Source organism: Polistes fuscatus, unplaced genomic scaffold (genome assembly GCF_010416935.1).
Source record: "Polistes fuscatus isolate 324 unplaced genomic scaffold, CU_Pfus_HIC Scaffold2, whole genome shotgun sequence".
NCBI classification, from domain to species: domain Eukaryota; kingdom Metazoa; phylum Arthropoda; class Insecta; order Hymenoptera; family Vespidae; genus Polistes; species Polistes fuscatus.
The window spans coordinates 10,490,916-10,510,920 of record NW_025113096.1 but is presented as its reverse complement, the minus strand read 5'-3'; the positions used below and the strand labels follow the sequence as shown (position 1 = coordinate 10,510,920).

Below are 20,005 nucleotides of genomic sequence, written 5' to 3'. Positions count from 1 at the left end.
ATAAAGTCTTTCATTAAACGATATATTCATATTTTAATAATTTTTATAACCAAAATTCTCGGATAACGATAAATATCAGTTTGCTCGAGTAGCATCATATTTTTCTAAATTAACATTTTTTTATCCTGATCTTTATTATTTAGAGAAAAATATGAAAAATATAATATTGCTTCACATGTTAGCATTAAATTTTACAATTTATCATTATGTTAGATATGTTTATAGAATAACTCCATTCGTTATATGCTAAGTGATCGATATGTAATCAATAATTTGATAGGAGAGTAAATATGTTAATAACACTTACAATTAGATAAAAGTGAGATATGTGAGTAAAATAATCGATTTTTTCGAAGTACGCTTTACGCGATCTAAATTCAAGGAATGGTGAAAGGTAAAGTATTAAACATTATTCAGAAGCTTATCAATCACGCGTCTTATACATAAATGTATACATACATAATAAAAAAACTTATCCTGTTTAAAAGAAAAAATCCCTGCGCGTATTTTATTTCCCTTGTCAAGAGTTATACACAAACTGTCCCCTAATATTATTCGAATTTCCCTCAACATATACACTTAAAAGTTATGATAACATGACGATATCTTAACTATATTTAATATTATTATTATTATATATATATATATTTTTTTTTTTTTTCATATATCTTTTTTTTTCTTTTGAAGACTTACAATTAAAAGATATCAACGCGAAACAAGCAGTAGTATTTGCTTATAACGAGTAGTATTTTTTTTTTTAAATTTTTTTATTTTTTAAAGATTTCCAACGAATGTATATGTAAATGCATGAATGTAATTCATGCTAGAATCTCGAGATATCGTCGTTTATATAAAATATTTGGGCCGTAGAAATGCACTCTATGGTCCCCAAAATATTGGCGCGTTTCGCGATCAAATTTTACTTCCTTGGTTGCTGAATGATAATTGGACGCGAACAGTGAGCCGGCCGAGCGTCATGCGTCGGCGTAGGTTTTTCGTGAAAATGTTGCACAGCTTCCGGTGGAAAATCGGCGTTTCCTTTCGCGGGTACACCACTGATCATCATAGTTTTTGGCGGACTGTAAATAAATGATAAAAGATGAAAAACAAGAAATATTAATTTTTTTTAATCGTTACGATAATATTCTTGATAAAGATCACGTTGAACGTGCTAATCTTTAGACATTAACGTCATGACTTAAATATAGCAATATTGGTAACGATAAAAATAATATTGAATTGCCCAAAAAAGTTCATATGTTGATTTATATTTTTAATTTATAATACATACATTTGTTTTCTTTAAATCGGCACAAACTTTCCGGGAAATTTAATGTATAATTGTTGGATTGTTTGGAAAGTTCGTGTTGATTTAGGGAAAAGTAAATGTATATTAAAAATATAAATTGAATATATAAATCAGTATAAATTTTACAAACTCGATATATAAAAATCGTTAAATCATAATAAAAGTAAGCAAAACTACAAGGCTATTAGGTGCATTTACGTTTGATTGCGCAATCTTCTTGTCGAAAACAAATACACGGAAAAAAGTGTTGGAATTGTTTATCAAGCCTTTCGAAAGATATCGTTCCTCGTATATATATATATATATATAATACGTATATACGTTTAAAAATGAAATTACGATCTACTACCAACAACTATCTTGAATATCCTCTCTCTTTCTTTCTCCCCCTTCTCCCTTCCTATTCAACCGGTAACTACAGTATTCACTACTACTTTAGAAATTCTTTTAAAAAATATGTCAAGTTCGATTTGACTTTAATCAAAAATAAATTTCACAGATTTTTTCTAACTTGGATCGTTATAATAATTTATAACTTAATCGGATGAAAAAAATAAATGATTATCTAACAATATATAAATTCAAATACGACGTATTTTAGTTACCTGCTCGAAGGCTTGTTCTCATCTACGTCTTTGCTTGGCTTCACGTCTCGATCCTCTTTTGGTGTTTTATGTTGAGTAATCCTCATTCCTCCTGCTTTCACTAAAACGAAGAATGATTTAAAAATAAAAAGTAATGTTTATTGTTATTTGAAATTGCATGACCTTGATACATGTTGTAAGATGTATTACAACGTCATTGATGTTGAATACAGTACTTGTAAACATTGTTCAACCCTTCTTAATGAACTAAGTAATGAAAGATTAAAGATAAACTAACCTGCTGGAGGATGACCGGCTTTTAATTTACATTCCTCTGTACTGGACATGTCTTGTGTCGGTATGTAGACTCAAATATAAAAGAAATTCTTTTTTAACAAAAGTACAATATGCTAACCGATCGTTGTAATGACACAGATCACGCCGTACTACGCGTTGCGGTGGTCGACGTCAACATATACGAACATTGCTGCTTATTTCGATGGTGGGGAGTACAGAAAATCGCGCCATTTTTGAATTCTATAGATTAGACGACGTTAAAGCAAACGTATTATAATGTTCACTTTTATTACTCGAGTAAATTGTATTGATAAATTAATATTATGTTCAATAATAGAAGTGCTGCTAATGGCTTAGTCACATTGAATTACTATTTCTCAGCGTATCACTAAAGTCAAGCAACATAGACATGATTAGTAACATGAATAGTTAATCCGTTCGGAAATTAAAAACCGTATGTTGTTGATTTCAGAAAGAGGTGAAAAAACAACCTCTTTGATAGTGTTAAATAAATGTGAGAACGTAGTAGAGAAGTAACTCAACCCATAAAATGGAGAATAAAAATGATAGAAATGTAAGAGTATAAAACGTGACTATAATATTTTTGTTAAAAAAAATTTTTATATGTTATTTGTATCTTATGTTAAATTTAGTTTTTTTAATTCAAATTTTCTTTGCAATGCATTGAATTAATATTATTATTCTTTTTTATCTATGCATATAAAGTCAGAAATTTTGTGTCCTGTAATGTCAAGGTTAATAATTAAATATTAATTCATCTTACGTAATAGGTGTATATATATATATATATACATATAAGGAACACAAATCGTGACACACTTCAATTTGAAAAATTTTGGTGAAAATATTCCTAAGAACAATATTTTATTAAGTAAAGAATGGGGAGAAAAAATACAGTACGTTAAAGATTGATTACTTGCTGCTTCCTGCTAGCTTTTGTTCTTGATACATATAATGTAAATCTTTGCAATCTTCATCAGAAATGTGTACCCAACCAGTTGATTTCATGTGATATACTGCAAGAGTAGAATTAAGTGAGTATTTTAAATATTTAAATATAAAATAGTTGATACTTACCTCTTACTATACCACCAGAATATGCATCTCTATGAGTAGCATGATAGATTGCTCTTCTTCCCAATTCATAAGCTTCTGTGTCAGTTAGGTCCCAACGATAACCAGAATCTAATACACCGAAGGCAAAGATGGAGCCAGAACCTACGCTGAATACTTTTCCTGGTGTTCGAGTACCTTCTGAATCAATATAATACATTCCAGGACCACGCTTATCCCAACCCGCAAGCATCATACCTATAGAAATATTATATTTACAAATTAAAATGTTCTGAATGTATATTTAAAATCAAAAATAGTTTTTTAAATAACTTACCCATGCTCAAACCCATCCCCTTGTAATTGTATATCATATTTGATAATAGTTTGCTTGCAGCTGCAATTGAAATACGCTCTCTATTTCTTAATTCATACATACGACATTGTTTAGCTAAAACACGGTCCCAATAAACACAATCTGCAGCACCACCAGCCAAAGTACCAAGATGATAATCATTAATCTCAACAATCTTCTTCATCGTTTGTGAACCTATAAAGACATACACTCGTAGTCAATGTACACTGTTTTTGAATTAATAATTTTGATTAGGAAATTGATCATTACCAATAAATTGGCCTCCTGTAGCACGGGAGTCAACAGCCAATATGATACCACCTTGATATTCAAATCCCAACGTAGTTGTTCCATGATCAAATTTAATTTTTAAATGTTTTCCAGTTCCATCGGTACTTGAAGAAATTTGAGCAAGATTTTCAGCAGGCTGAAAATAATGTATACGGAATAATTAAAACAGCAAATTCTATAAAACTTTTCTACATGATTTGGCAAAATTTCAGGCACATATTCATAAGTGTAGTAATTCATAAATCGATACTTACATTTATGTATGGTGGTACTGCTAATTGAACATTATTTATAAAGTTTCTTGTGTATCTCTCGATTTCACCTGGCAATTTATCTTTTTCTCGCGAAAAATTAAAATCTATGTAAGAGTTAAGACCACAAATTTCTGCGAGCGCCATGTTTAAGCATATACTGAACTCATATAACATGTCATCTTACTGTTTCTCTTTTACTCCTGTAGGTGGTGTCGTTGTTTCAAGGAATGAGTTTGGACTTTAAAACATTATATATAATTTACTTAATTATAAACAATTTTGTTATCGGAAGTCATTTATATTAGTCAATTTCAATAATTAAACTAATTTTATTAATATTTATATAATCAATAATAATATGTCCAATTTTTGAAGTGAATGTATACAATGAATGGACCAATCAGCATCAAAAAAGGAAGTAGCCATTTTAAATAAGCCAATTAAATTCTTTTCCAACATTATATTTTAATAAGATGTTTTTAAAATGAACTCACAGATAAATAAAGTTTTTATTTTATTATATTAAGTTATTTTGTTATAATGATTAAAAGAGTTTGCAAAGAATAATTTGATTTCATTAAAGTAATAAATGAACAGAAAACTAAAAACAATGTATTTTTTTACACGATCGATTATATATCATTTTTTGTCGCGTAAACCGGTGCCCCCTATCAACATGCAGTTTAAGCTTTTAGTACGGCAACCGAGCGAGTATTTTTGAATAGCGGGAACAGAGACAGTACGTAAACATGTAAAAAGAGAACGATCGATGGAAAACTGCCAAGAAATCAATGATAAATACACAAACGAGTACATTAATTACTTCTATTCAATAAAATAGTTTATAGTTTTCTGTAATGGTTGTTTCATGTAAGAAAAAGTTAAGTTTTAAAAAGTAGGCTTATTATTTTTCATTGATTATATTTAATGCTTTCCATTTTTCAGTCATAATAATTAATAATCAAGCTACGTATTTTTATACGTATAAACGTTTATTATTTTATTTCCGAATTGATAGATTTTTAATTTTTAATATATAGTAAGATATTTTTATTTTTTATAAACTTTGAATTAAATTTAGTACAATTTTTTAAATATATATTTGAAAAGAAGAAACAAACGAGGAAATAAATGTCTATTGGTTAGTTTGTTTGCAAATAAGGAATGCAACCAATCAACGTTCGATCGTCATATTTCTACATGATTACTTTTTACGGTTATATTGCTCTTTTTAAAAAAATACAATATTTTTAAAAATATAAATGTCATCTATTTTTCGTGTAGTAAATATTTCTATTTAAGGATCTAACGTGTAAGAAATATAAATAGTGATAAGATTGTATGCAGAGAAAATGTTTTAGTTGAGAAATTTTTTTCTTTTACAATATAGCATACGGTGACCCGAATGATCTTTTAGTCTTTTGATCTTTTGTCAATCTTTGGCCAGATTGAGATGAAAAGAAGTTAATCAGTGATTTTACTTAAAATATTGATCTATAATGAGGATATTCGAATAATCTTAACAGGTATGTCAATTATTCTATATGTCCACTAATTATACATAAATATAACACGTATTATAATACATAAATGTGTGATGAGTATATGCATACATAAATATATAAGTTCGCATACAGTTCATATATTATTCATTTGTATATAAATATTCGTACATATGCTTCTATCAGTATATTTTTATTTTAATGAGAAAAAATGTTTAAAAAAATGGATTTTCTCTCTAAATATGAAGCATCTATTCATCAAATCACATAAAAGGAACAAAATAAGCTTATATTCACAAGTAACGCGGCAATGAAGATTTTTTTCTAGTTCCTGCAGCTTCTAATAAAGGCGTCCTTCGTAGCGCATTAGTGCGTCTAACATCTAAGAGGTCTACCGGCGCACGCGTTAACATTCCATCGCGCATCATTCTATGAACGTACGGCGCGTTGTCTCATAATAATCTTCCTTTCACTCTTTTAACGACGTCTCATATATACATAGGTATATACATATTTCTCTTATACATACATATATATATCTTAAGCACTACACGATAACAGCATTTTCCGTTATTAGTTATATACACAATTCTATATATCTATATATACAGAGTGTCCCAAAAATATTTTTACCAATGGAAGAAAAATAGAAAAAATCAATATTGGTTTATTAAATAATTCTACCTTAGTCTTCATTATCTGTCGTATCTCCATTTTTTCGATTTATAAAGTTTGTTTTTCTATCACGTTAATGAATCAAGGCCCTACTGTATATAAATGTTTACATAGATATATCTGTATATTTAATATGTATACTATATAATCAACTACGGACAATATTTTTATCGGAGTTATATTGATATTATGGTGGAAACTAGGAAAGATACATTTCAAATAGTAGTTTCATGAGTCACTGTAACACCTGCAACGGTTCAACAAGATTTCTAATACTTTTACTTATCTATTCGGCTTATATATCCGTGCTGGAGAACATCTTAAATCGTTAAGTAGATATTTTATCGTTCGATTGATGATAGATCGACTTAATATGACCTAGCTTGAGTGCTCTAGACATCTGATCTAGTCCTAGAGGACTGCGTCTTCTCGACTTTATATTAGCAAAAAAAGTTTCTGTTTTTTCTTTTGTGCTTGCTGAGAAGCTTTGAACTATATACAAAACTTTGCTTTTATATTATATCGCGATGATTGTCACGTATTATTAATATATTAAAAATTTTACGTAGTAGGTATTATTGTTTTATATATTTTAGTTTTTTAATATGTTTATAGTAAAAGTAAGCGGGTTAATTGTTTGAAATTACTAATAATACATTTTTACGTATACAAATTTCGTTAGAATCAATTCATTCTTGTATACCTCAACTATTTGATTTATACATATCATTAAAATATTTATAACCAAATAGATGATATTGAGATAAAATAATCGGAAAATGTATATAAAATTTAAAATAATAGTTATTAACATTGTGGTAGATAAATAAGATTCAAAATTTCGTTCAATTTGTCGCGATGAACAATTACAAAAATCATACATACCTAATTATTTATAATTTATTTAAATTCTATTTCTATTGAAAGTTATCATAATCTAATGCTTTTTACACACAAATGATTATCGTTCAAGACACTTGAAATGTTTATATCTAAAAATGAATATTTATGGGCAACTTAATCACAAATGTTGTTTTTAAAGGATGTTACTGACTCAAGTTGAAAATAAATCGATCAAAACAATGTGGATGACACGCGCCGGATATATTTTCTCTCTTTTCTACTTACACACACACACATATGTATATATAGAAATAAGAAAAAGATAAAGATTTGTAATAGGTATCTTATGATTTATAGTATGTTAAGATAATCAAACGTTCAAGTGTATACGTCACTAAGCGATAGAACAGGAAAATATGTTGGTGTATTTCGGATAGGGAACCGTTATTAAACATCACGTATTATTCTCTTTTCTTTTGGGGTCAGCGATATGACGTATTTTTCACTGGGATCACGTGTATGGGGGTAAGGCACTGAAAAGTGTCACGCTATTGGTCCGTTTTCATGTCGAACCACCCATAAACGCAAGAGACGTTATCCACGTCTTCGATAACAATGTTAGATATTTATATATTTTCTTTGAAATTCCGTCCTCTTGAAAGATCAAGATGTTTTTCTAACAACAAAAAATTTCTGATAACGAGTCAATCGACTCTTTTCTCTCTTTCTTTGTTTTCTTCTCTTTTTTATCTTTTCTTCTATTCTCTTACGTCGATTTAATAGAGGTAAGAATATAATTGTATTTTGAATTTAGGAGTTTGAGTTTGAGAAATTGAAGTTGGATTTTTTGATCGATTTTGATGAAATTTATAAATGAGAAATGGGATTAATTACGAATTATAATTTATAGGAAAGTTCTGGAAATATTGTATTTTATATACAAAGATTTTGTATCTATTGATATAGGATTTACGTGTATTAGTTTATAGCATATTTTATCTGTAATAGTATTTAACGTAGCAGCAGGAAGTAAACATCGTAGCTTTGCTTTCATTATAGTTTAATCGTTGTTTCTTATTTATCTATTGTATACTTCGTAGCCTTCTATTGGATTGACCAGAAATTTTGGGTCAAGGAATGTTCCAAAGAAACATTTTTATATTTTGACATATCCTTTATAATATTCTAAAATATTCAAATATTCATATATTCGAACATTTGTATGGATTAAAGAAAAGAAAAATAATCAAAAATAATACTTTTACAATTTTTCATTCGAAGTAAATTAATGTTGTCCGCGTCAAATGTTTCGTTTAATTTGTAAAGCACGCAATTATTTGATTTTTGTAGAATCTGCTTCTTGTTTACTTTCTAAAATACTTCAACATGCAATTTACTGGTTCTCGTTTATTCAGATTCGTAAACTCGAAAAGAAGTAAATGAGTGTCGACCTGAATGACATTGCGAATTTTCCCCTTTTGTAAAACTTTGACGCATGATCGATAAGTAATCGCGTGTTATTCGTGTAGGGTGTTTAAGAGATCAATTTTCTACGGACAAATATATTTTAGATAGCCTTCAGTTATCCTAATTGACACGGTTATCGTTCGAAAATTTTCCGACAATTATTCTTAGAATTTTTTTCTTAACGAATACAGGATCGTGCTTGATTATTTACTCGCTAGATTAGAATTAAATGATTTCGATTTTTCTATATCGAGTTATTAAATCCCTTAATGCATGTGATCGCAGAATTAAAGCATATTCGTTTTTAATTCCATCCGTTAGAGTTATTTTTCTACGTTGTTTTTAGTTTTAATTTTGCTCTGATGTTTTTCAAATTTCATTTTTTATACTTCGAAGACAATTTTTGAATAAGATTGTTTTCTATTTAGATATTTTATTCAATAATTAACATACTACGTGAAATAAAATTATCACATTGTATTGTATATCTTCAATATTGTTAATTTAATTTTCGGTTGTGTTAATCTGACATGAGTAATAGATTTTTGTAAGAATTTTAAAAATATAATTATAAACGTTATAAATAAAAAAATATTTTTTTTATTAGAAATGAAACGTATAGAGAGGAAAGTCTGTCCCAAATAGAAAACAAGAATATTTTTGGGATAAAAAAATGTATGCGTATACCTATATTTATATACCATAATGCTTAACAAAAAGTAATTCAAACGGAATGTGAACATACTTGAACTTTTTTGTTTAGATACCGTTAGTTTTATCAAGTTTTGAGGGTCGTTGAGGTCGATGGTAACACGCGAGATTTGATAAACTTAAGCCTTCGTTTGGAGTTTCATCGAATTTTATACTTTTTAGAATGAAGTATAGAAAGCAGAAGAAGAAGTTTCGTCAGATAGTTTCTAAAGATGGTCAAAATAAATAAATATTATTGAAAAAGAAGCGTATTCTGCTAATATAAAATAATTGCGTACTATATAATACAAATTAAAATAAAATATTTAGTTGATGATAATAATTTACTTAAACTACAAATTCCATTTAAATTTTATGTTCATTTAGTTTAGTTATTTCTCTTCGTTAACGGTTTAGCCACGTTGGATTAGTTGTTCCCGTTAGATCACTAAAGTTTAACATGGTTAGAAAAATGGATGGGTGATCCGTTCGGAAAAACAAAAAACTTGTGATGTTGACTTGAGAGAGGTGATAAAAAACGTGACCTCTTTGATAGTATTGAATAAATGTGAGCTAGCGTTGTAGAAATGAGTTAGGCGTTAGTAGAGAAGTGATTCGAATCCGTAAAAGGGAGAGTAAAAAGACAAAAAAGGAGAAAAAGTAATTTGTTTTTAAGATATTTATTTTTTAAGACCAATACGGAACTTAACAAAAATATTTGTATTGATTAATCCAACAATAAATTAAATGTCCATTTCTAATTATTAATTTATCTTTCAAGATGAGAAAACAAGTAAATTGTTTTCAAGAAACTTGTCTCTTAAGATTAACATGAAACTGAAAAGCAAATTGTAATTAAGGAATGTAAGTTAAGTGTCTATTTCTAAATTTGAAATAATCTTTAAAAAGATAGTAAGTAACTTGTTTTTATCATAAGAAACTCAAGTTTACGAGTTGACGTGCTAGTGAAAAAATGACAGGGCCGAGTTCTTGGCAGTTGACATCTTTATATTCATGCTGACGATTTTGTTTCATCCAAAAGCACCTTTGTGAACATATAGGAAGATGAAAATTCAATTCAATGCTTAAAACCGTTTCGGGCCGCATCCGGCCATGTGTAAACACATAAGAAATAGAGTATAAAAAAAATATAATAATCTAAAATAATTAATAATCTTTAAAATTTAATAATAATTCAATAAAGTTATCAAAATAAAAGAAACTTAAAAAGTTTCACTTCAGTCGCGTGTGGGTTTGACGCCCTTTTTCTTTATTTTAATTTATGTTATAGCAATCATACTCATGGATTTAGAGAAAATACTCGTAGCGTCTTTGTTTCAAGGAAAAACGGAAGTTCCTCTTTCGCTGACTCATTTCAGGTTATTATGTAATAACTATATACGGTGAGAAGTAGTAATGTACGTGAAACTATCCCTTCTATTTTTTAGAATTTCTCTTTTCACTTATATTTTCCTACGCGCTTATTCATATTCCACAACATAATAAAAATCCATGTATGAAATATATTATTTGAAAATGTAAAGAAACATCTATGAAAATACATTAATGGGCACAATAATATGATAATAGATATTGTGAATAAAAATAGTCGATAAATCAAATGCGATTAGAACAATCCTTGATTAGAATTATTCGTGCTTGCAAAGTTGCAACATATTGATAAATATGCATAACGATTTAAATTTCAATAACAATTCGATAACAAGGGTTACTTTAAAAGATCGGATTTGTTTTTGAAAATGTATACTCTTACAAACAAAACATAAGTAATTCAAAATAATAAAAAAGAAAAATATCTGGAAGATATTAAGATATTGTTCAAATGTTTTAGTAAAAATATCCAAAATTATGGATTGTACATATGCATTAAAATATTAACTAACTAATCATCATAATAGTATAGAGAAAGACAAACATATTAAAGATGTATAAAGAAAAGATATCTTACTAAAATATGATAATTTTTCTCTTTCTCTATCTTTTCAAAATTTATATATAAGTATAAACATAGAATCACATGTATATATAATGCATAGATAAATATATATACTTTGTGGAGTATATCAAACAAAGAAGCGTGGCACCAGTTTCGATTACCTTTCGGAAACTTGGCACTTTACGTGGCGGCCCCAGCCACATGAACATTAATGCTTTGATAATGTCTTTTGCTCGTACGCACACGCACTTATTCCACTCGAGTGACGATTTGACTCGGTAATGATCGTGTACCGCACTGCGATTACGCAAGGGGAGTAAAAGAGAGTAAGAGAAAGAGAAAGAGAAAGAGAAAGAGATAGAGAGAGAGGAGACTCGATTCTCCATCGGTGATCGTTGAGTAAGAGACGAGGTGAAGGTGAGCGGTTAAAGTCGAGAGTAGTGGTGCACAGAGAGTGTAAACTGCAACCACACTCTCTAACTCTACAGCTACCGAACTAAACATCATAGTAAACTTTGTATCAAACGTCCTATCAAACATTCAAATTACAGATGAAAAACAGAGTATGTATATGTATATATATATATATATTATATTATATTATTATATTATATATTATTATTATTTATTATATATATATATATATTTATTATATTATTTATATTATATTATTTAATATATATTATTATATATATATATAATTTCATGATTTATGTATAATATATATATTGTAAATTTCCTCAAATAACAACTGAAACATAATTCTTATTAATAATAGTAATTATTATTATTATCATTGCTTTTTTAATATGAATAAGTTTCAAGAGATATGAATGAGTTTAGATAAGCCTTTTTTATATTTTCAATATTGTTTTTCTTTTTAAAATAGCAGAAATGATAACATTATGCATTAGTATTTGTATATAATAATAATAATTATTATTATTATTTATAAATTATTTTAATACAGAGCAGAAAATAAATGAAATATGTTTGAGATTAAAAATTGTTAGTTCGATCGATTGCAAAACGTTTACAGTATTTATTGTTAGCTTTAATTTATTCATAAATAAACATAGCAATTCGCGATAAAACTTGAAGTATATAAATATAATTTAACGTGTTTTTTCAACAAAGGATTAGACTTTATTTTGTAATCCTATGCTACTAAAATACATTAGATTAGAGTGAAACATTGAAATAAGTCGAGTAGATCGATAAATCTGCGTGTACCTATTGGTAAAAGAAAAATCAAGGAACAAAGGAAACAACTTTAAAATGATATTAAATATCTTTAGCTCGTGAATATTTTTATGCAGACTCGTAAAGGAGTCGAAAACAACCTACTCGTCTAAGTTTTCGATTTATTTTTATCTTCGGTATAGTTCGTAAAATTTCCGCGAAAACTGTTACAGGTAAATACTTTAACTCTTATTTTTATTTGAATTAGTTTAATTTAAAAAAGAAAAAAAAAAGGAAAACTCGCTATCTTAATACTTAATATTTATTTTCGAGATAGTACAAAATGTCGAAGTGGAAAAAACATTTTTTTTAAAGAATAATACAAAAAGTGAGCGATCTCAAACTTATGTTTCAATTCTTTTCTACGTTCGGATAGTTTATAAATTATAAAATATCATAGTATTATCATTTTTGCTAATTCAGAAGAAAATAATGGCAACTTTAAATAATTTATTAAAGCAAATGAGATTTTATAAATTCTGTAAATAGTATACAATAGATCGATCACTTTTTCTTTTCTATAATTAATCAACTGATAAAAATAATTATAATAATAATAATAATAATAGTAATAATAGTAATAATAATAATAATAGTAATAATAATAATAAATTATTATATATAATATAATATTTAATATAATGATAAATTATTATTATTATTATTATTATTATAATAAATTATTATCATATATAATAAATTGTTATTATTATTATTATTACTCTATATTGTAATTATTTCTAATCTTTCAGAAAGAAATATTAGCAGTATGTAGAATTTATTATACAAATTCATATAGGTATATATATATAGCAGGTATAACAGCAGGTTGGTGCAACGACCATGACGTAATTCTCATAATGCGTTTCCCGTAGCATGGAATATACGTGAAGCGATCGAACGACGACCGGTTGCTAATCTTTTGAATCGATCGAACGTTTCTAAACATCGACTAGGTACGCAGGAGGAAGACGAGGTCAAAATGAACGCTTTTTTCTTTCCTTCTCTGTGTCTCTCTCTTTCTCTTTTTTCCTTTTCTTTCCATACCCGATTTCCAATGTTTTGTGTCGAAACCTTCATGAACCTTCTCGAATCCGGTACTCCTAAACGACACGCGTCTTCGCACACGCACGTAGCACCGTGCCATGATTTTTAGAAAAGTAGGCGCGAGTAATGAACAAGTCTAGATTTTCACGTGGAAGAATTTAAAATTATAACTTTATTTTGATTTTTTACAAACATTGCTTTTTTCATATTCTTTCAAATAATTTTTCAAATATTGCGAATTTTAGTAAGTTTCTTAGTATTATATTGTTACCTCGAATATGATAAAAAAACTATTCTAATTTTATTTCTAATTTTGATGATAAAAAACTATTCTAATTTTATTTCTAATTTTGATTTAATTCTTGACTCTTTTTATTGCGTAGATTTAATGAATTAATTTCATATTATTTTGGCATCGAGATATTGTTTTAATAATTGTTCTGATTTTACATTTTTTATTTTATTTTTTATATATTTCTTTTTTAATGTACTTTAATGATTGATAAAAATAGTATATAACAAAAAAAATACGTGTGGAAGTATTACATAAAAATTTAATTTTCATTCTTATGTAATATATGTTAAAATCTTTTGATTTGATTTACAGTTTATTTATCTTTATTATTAACTTCATTTTCTAATTTTTTTTTTTATTTAGTAGTCTTTAATATACCTATTTAGTTTTAGACTTCGTATAATATTTTTTAATTACATTAAATTAGGTTTAAATTATGTGTGTCCATTAGCAAAAATTTCTTTTAAACTATTTTGTAATATTTCTTTCTCATTATCGAATTGTACGTATTACAATGATATATTCACGACTCCGTATATTTTCTCTTTTTATTAAGCATTCATTTTTTATATTTGTATACATTAAATTCTCACTTTTGTTCATACTGTACTTTCTCTTTAAGATAATTTAACAGTTTTATTTGACTTTTTCTCAGTGGGTTTAATATCATATGAATTTATAGAGATAAATTGTTAAAAATCAGTAATACGTGTAAATACACAAATCATTAATTAACATTAAAAAACATTAATGAAATTTTTCTTCATTTTTTACAACTTAAATTAATAAATAATTAATAGAAGAAGATAAATTATATATCTGATAAACAAGACTAATTATTATTTTAGATTAATATTCAACATTTTTAGAATTAGTTTTAAAAAGAACAAATTTTCTTAGTCTCCGACAATTTTTTTGCTGTTCGTTCGATGTTCCCGAAAACTTCATTTGCTTGACCTTTAACATTAGGTCGTTGGGTCGTATTGATAGACACGTTGAGGTCAAGGCACGATGTGAGGATATAACCTACCGTAGATGTGCAAAAAGAGTATGATAGAAGAGATAATGCCAACTTGTCGATTGAATTATTTCTTTAAAAAGCTCTTTACGTATCAAGTAAGAAGAGACACTTATAATTACTTTAAACCAGTGGTTTTCAAACTGTATTCCACGGAATCCTGAGGTTCTAGGGTTCTGCAAAGGGTTCTATCCAAATCTAGGGATTTTTTGTTTAAATATATTATATTATATTAATATCATTTGTCGTATTTGAAAAATTCCATAAAAAATGATTTCACAAAATATTCTTTCACTTATATGGGTTTGGTAAAACGATAAAATTTGAAGATCACTGTTTTAAACTAACCTTTAATCATTCAAATTGTCAGTTCATTTTTGTATCAATCATTTCATATCAATTTTTTATTTCTTATTTATATTTATACATATAGAAATCATTTTATTTCGATTTCGTATTTAAAAAAAAATATAAATAAATACAAGATTATTTGCATTATATTAGGTTTCAAAGTTCCATGATAATTAATTTTTGGAGTAGATTTGTATCAGAAAAATCGTTTTATTCTGACATTGATCTTTAAGTTTGAAGATTATTAAACGAGAAAGAATACTACGGAATATATCTTTGAGACGCGTGTGCTTTCGTATGAAAGTGTATCATCTTTTTCATACCCTTTGCTCAGTGGAATCGTTCTAGAGGTTAAAGTCTAGAAACCGAGCGATTAAATCCTTTAATTATATTGTTTTATTAACTTCTAATTATATTATAATTATAATTATATTCGATATGTGTGTATATGTTAGCGTTAATTTATGAAATAACTAACTATTGCATAAATTAACTAAACTAACCGGATAAAAGAAAATACAATTATATAATTCAACTAACATGAGTAATATATGAATTTATAAGAGGCAACACTAATTTAAATCGTAGATTAGTTTCGATAGAACAGCACGACTAAGAGAACATTAGTTTTCAAAGTAAAAGAAGTGATAAGAATGGATAATTATAAGAATTGTTGTAGAAAGAAAAGTAAATTTTAAGGATGGTATAAATTTTAGTCTCATACTTTAATTACTCGTCTCTTATGCATTCATATATAATCTCGTTATTTTTTAAAACTACTAGTTATAGTATATAATAAAATTCTTTTTACACGTTTTCCTAAAAATGTCTAATTATTCTGGTTAAAACCTAAGCTTTCCACGATTTAAGTAACATAAATTATACAATTTAATACTAACATATACATATATATTATTCATCAACAGTATACACATTGTATATGTCATTTGCATAGTAACAAAATATGTGTGTGTGTCACACGTATACGCGAAATAAATTTGATACTTTTCTAATATCGTTCTTATATATCTTGGGATTCGAAGATGATTGACTACACTGAACAGATATCGAATCACGTTTTGAACGAACACGAAGGTCAATGTGTTGATAAGTTCGACGACGCAATTTTTAATTAAATAAAACTTTAATATGGGAATATAGACACCGGCTAGGAAATGAGATATGCATTTATTTATATAAACAAAACATTAAACGATCAAGAAACCGTTTTTAACCTCTTATTAACCTCCACTCACCCCTTACCTTCTCAGTCGTCATTCTTTTCGGATTTCGACGAAAAGTGTTAAGGTGAGTTCCTGTATTACGTATTATACATTTTTCCACTACATTTATCTTTTTATTAACATTAGATAAGATGTTTTATATCCTTCTTTTCAACGATAATCTCATTAATAATATTTTAATAATTAGATGTATTAGATGCGTTAGATGTATTTCATTTTATATACGATGTTAATATATTTAATCGTAAAGCAAAGATTTTATGTCAAAGTGTAATGAGATAAAAAGATATCATAATATTTCATTTCAATGATATAAAACTTATTCATAACGTTTAAAATTGATTTTCAATAAAAAAAAAAAAATAAAACTCTTTAGAGTTGTCGTAATAATTGATCCACGTTGTGCATTCTTCAATCTTTTCATATTTCGAAATTCGGAATGACGGTATTCGTTGCTGAACAAGCGTTCCACTTTAAAACAGTCCGGCAAATATTCGCGATTCGTATAATCATATCCGTAAGATTCTCAAACAAATTAAATAAACACGTTTCGTTAAAATATTATAATCGAATATAATTTAAACAACGATCAACGATATCAAGAAAATTCATAAACAAGTTATTTGAAACGATTTACGTCAAACTAAGGATTTACATAAAACAACATAACGAGGAAAAACAAAAGTTCGATTATTTATGAAATATCCAGAAAAGGATTAAAGTGAGGTGGAGTCGAGTTGCAAGTGGCAAAGGTCATTCATTAAATCAGATTCCTTTGAAATATTTCAATCAAGAGTGAGATCGGAGTCGAGTTATTGACGATGAAGTAAAAAAAAGATGAATATGAAAAAGAAAAAGAAGAAGAAGAAGAAGAAGAAGAAGAAAACGAACGAGAAGAGGAAGAAAAAAATACTGGAAGAGTAGGAAAGAGAGAAAGATAAGAAAGATGTTGATAACTTCTAAGTGCGTCAGGTCAGGTCATTTCTTTGGGGTTGACGCAATGAAGAAGAGATACGAGTCGCAGGGGGTCCACTCTTGTTATTGTTATTTTCCACTCTGTACGCCTCCCTTCTTCCTAGCGATCATTCCCCTTTCCCTTCCTAACTCTTTCCTTTTTTTCTTCAACGTGTCACGATTTCTTTAAATCGTTTTAATGTACACAAGCATAAGATAATCACGATTATTTTGTGACGTCATGCATGTATATATGGATGTATTATATATATATATATATATATTTATATATGCGCTGTTTCTTGTGGGAATAATTTGATAATTTCATCAGCTGTATTTTCAAAGATTTACGATGATGAAATTCACTTGTTCGTTTACTCCAGTATAAATTTCTTATCATTTTGGAATATGGAAAGGGGAATTCATTCGGGGAACCCACGTATCGATTGAAGAAGCTAAAATTAAAGTATATTAATATATTTTCAATATTTTTTATCAGAGTGTGGTGTTATTATTGAACTTTAATAGCGAAGATAAATTTTCTTCTTTTTTCTTTTTTAAGATTACTAAAATTTATAGGGAAAATAATTGGGAACGAGGTGGCATATTGATATTTTTTGTATCTAAATTTTGTAAAAAATAATTAATGAAATATCATGATATTGATAAGTATATAAAAGGAAAGAAAATTATGTCGAATAGTCTATGAGATTTTTCTTCAGGTAAAATGAATTGAATTTGATAGTTTTTAAATAATGTCATAATTTACATAGATAATAGATTTGTTAAGAGTTAATATTTATAAATTTATAGAATTAGTGGATAAACAATACATGACAAATACGAAAGAAATCAAAGAACCACGAAAATTAATGAGAATATTGATTACATCTACTGTACAATGCAACAATCTGTATACATATGCCACTGAAAATGATCCGATTACTAAACTTACAGGGAATAGAGTTTGATAAGAGAAATAACGATTGACATATTAATGAACAAATTGAACAATATTTTCTAAACAATGTTACAATTTATAAGATCATTAAATACAATAGTTTATAAACATACGGTTAATATAATTTAAAGAAGCAATGATACAATACATTCGTATAGATCATTGAACTATAAGTTAGTTTCTTAGAAAGTTCCGAAACGTTTGGCTTCTCTTGGCATTCTCGAATTCCCGACAGATCGATGATATATAGTGTTGGTAGGAAATGGTAAGAGTTACTTACATTGGATGCACCGGGAACGCGTTCGTCACTGGGTCGTTCTTAGTGCACGCGGCTGTGCACGCTAATATTAGCGGCGCAACATGGTAACCGAGCATCGAGCTTATTCCTGGCCGAGCAGCTGGCTGCTCGGCTAGTCAGAGTCAAGGTCACGGTATTACGGAGTACGACTCGTCGTCATCCCGTTCCTACTTGCGGATGTCTTGCACCGTTCTTCTTACATCCTCCAACATGCTCGCTAACATTTTTAATCAGGAAGTTAAACAAAAATTACAACGGAAAAAACTTTTCATCCGAACTTGGATACTAGTGGAACATTTTATTATATTAGGTATATGTATATAATTTCTTTGAAATAAATTCGATCGACATAGTGTTTTAATTAGATCATATATACATTGATGTAAGAATTTTATTATAGTCATATCGTTCTTAAATCCTACAAATAGCTCTGAAATGTATTCATTCAGAGTACGTTCAATTTAGGAAATCAAAGAAAATACAACAAAAACTCTTTTCATTTGAACTTGATTACGAAAATTTGATTATAATATGTATATAATGTTTTTGAAGTAAGAACGATTAACATGGAGATTTAATTATTTAGATCATATATGAATCAATGTACAATCTGTCATAGCTAATTTTTATATAATAGAATTTCATAGTAATACTTTTTCCATTATAATTTATTCTTATTATGAAATATTATTTGATTCTTTCAAGTATCGTTAAAAAAATGTTTGAAATATTTTATAATACTAAAGTTAGCAAAATTGAGTGCTTGTCACAATGATCTTCATGATTATCTAAATATTAATATTTTATCCTCTGAAATTCTCTTATAACATGGAAATATTTCAAATTTATTATCTCACACAAAAAAATAAAGAAAAAATAATTACATTAATAATTATTCAAGAATATGTCCGCACGTGTATAGCATTTACTATGTAATTTATTAAAATTTAAACTGAAACATCTCTTCTGTTAAATTCATTTACATATTTTTTATTAAAAAAAGTATCCACCTAAGATACATTTAAAATTAGAAGATAAAGGAGGAGAGAAAGAAGAAAAAAAGTTTTGATAAATCGATATTTTTTTTAATGCGTCCTTGTTTTTCAACTGACCTTGGCCTTCGTTTTCGCGATAGGAAATATTCATCATCGTCAGAATGAAAATTATGATGCGTGAACATTTAATAAAAAATAAACATACTTTTCTTTTATTCGTACTTTAGGTTCTTGTTTTATCTCGAGTCGATATTAAAAAAAAAAAAGAAACGAAAAGGGGACGACAAATGATTGAAAGTGTC

The 20,005-nt window shown here is 27.6% G+C and overlaps 2 protein-coding genes across 2 annotated transcripts; both read right to left on the bottom strand.

Moving 5' to 3' along the window:
• Positions 1 to 480: 480 nt before the first annotated feature.
• Positions 481 to 2,350, bottom strand: LOC122516268 (death-associated protein 1). The gene is made up of 3 exons (XM_043633943.1): positions 2,192 to 2,350; positions 1,915 to 2,014; positions 481 to 1,079 (listed from the first exon to the last, which is right to left on the bottom strand). Exons 1-3 carry the CDS (start codon positions 2,238 to 2,240, stop codon positions 920 to 922), a joined length of 309 nt encoding a protein of 102 aa, XP_043489878.1. The 5' UTR covers positions 2,241 to 2,350; the 3' UTR covers positions 481 to 919.
• Positions 2,351 to 3,044: 694 nt separating this feature from the next.
• Positions 3,045 to 4,335, bottom strand: LOC122516267 (proteasome subunit beta type-5). The gene is made up of 5 exons (XM_043633942.1): positions 4,165 to 4,335; positions 3,890 to 4,046; positions 3,602 to 3,814; positions 3,289 to 3,522; positions 3,045 to 3,227 (listed from the first exon to the last, which is right to left on the bottom strand). The coding sequence occupies exons 1-5, from the start codon at positions 4,306 to 4,308 to the stop codon at positions 3,124 to 3,126; spliced, it is 852 nt and encodes a 283-aa protein (XP_043489877.1). The 5' UTR covers positions 4,309 to 4,335; the 3' UTR covers positions 3,045 to 3,123.
• Positions 4,336 to 20,005: the final 15,670 nt, after the last annotated feature.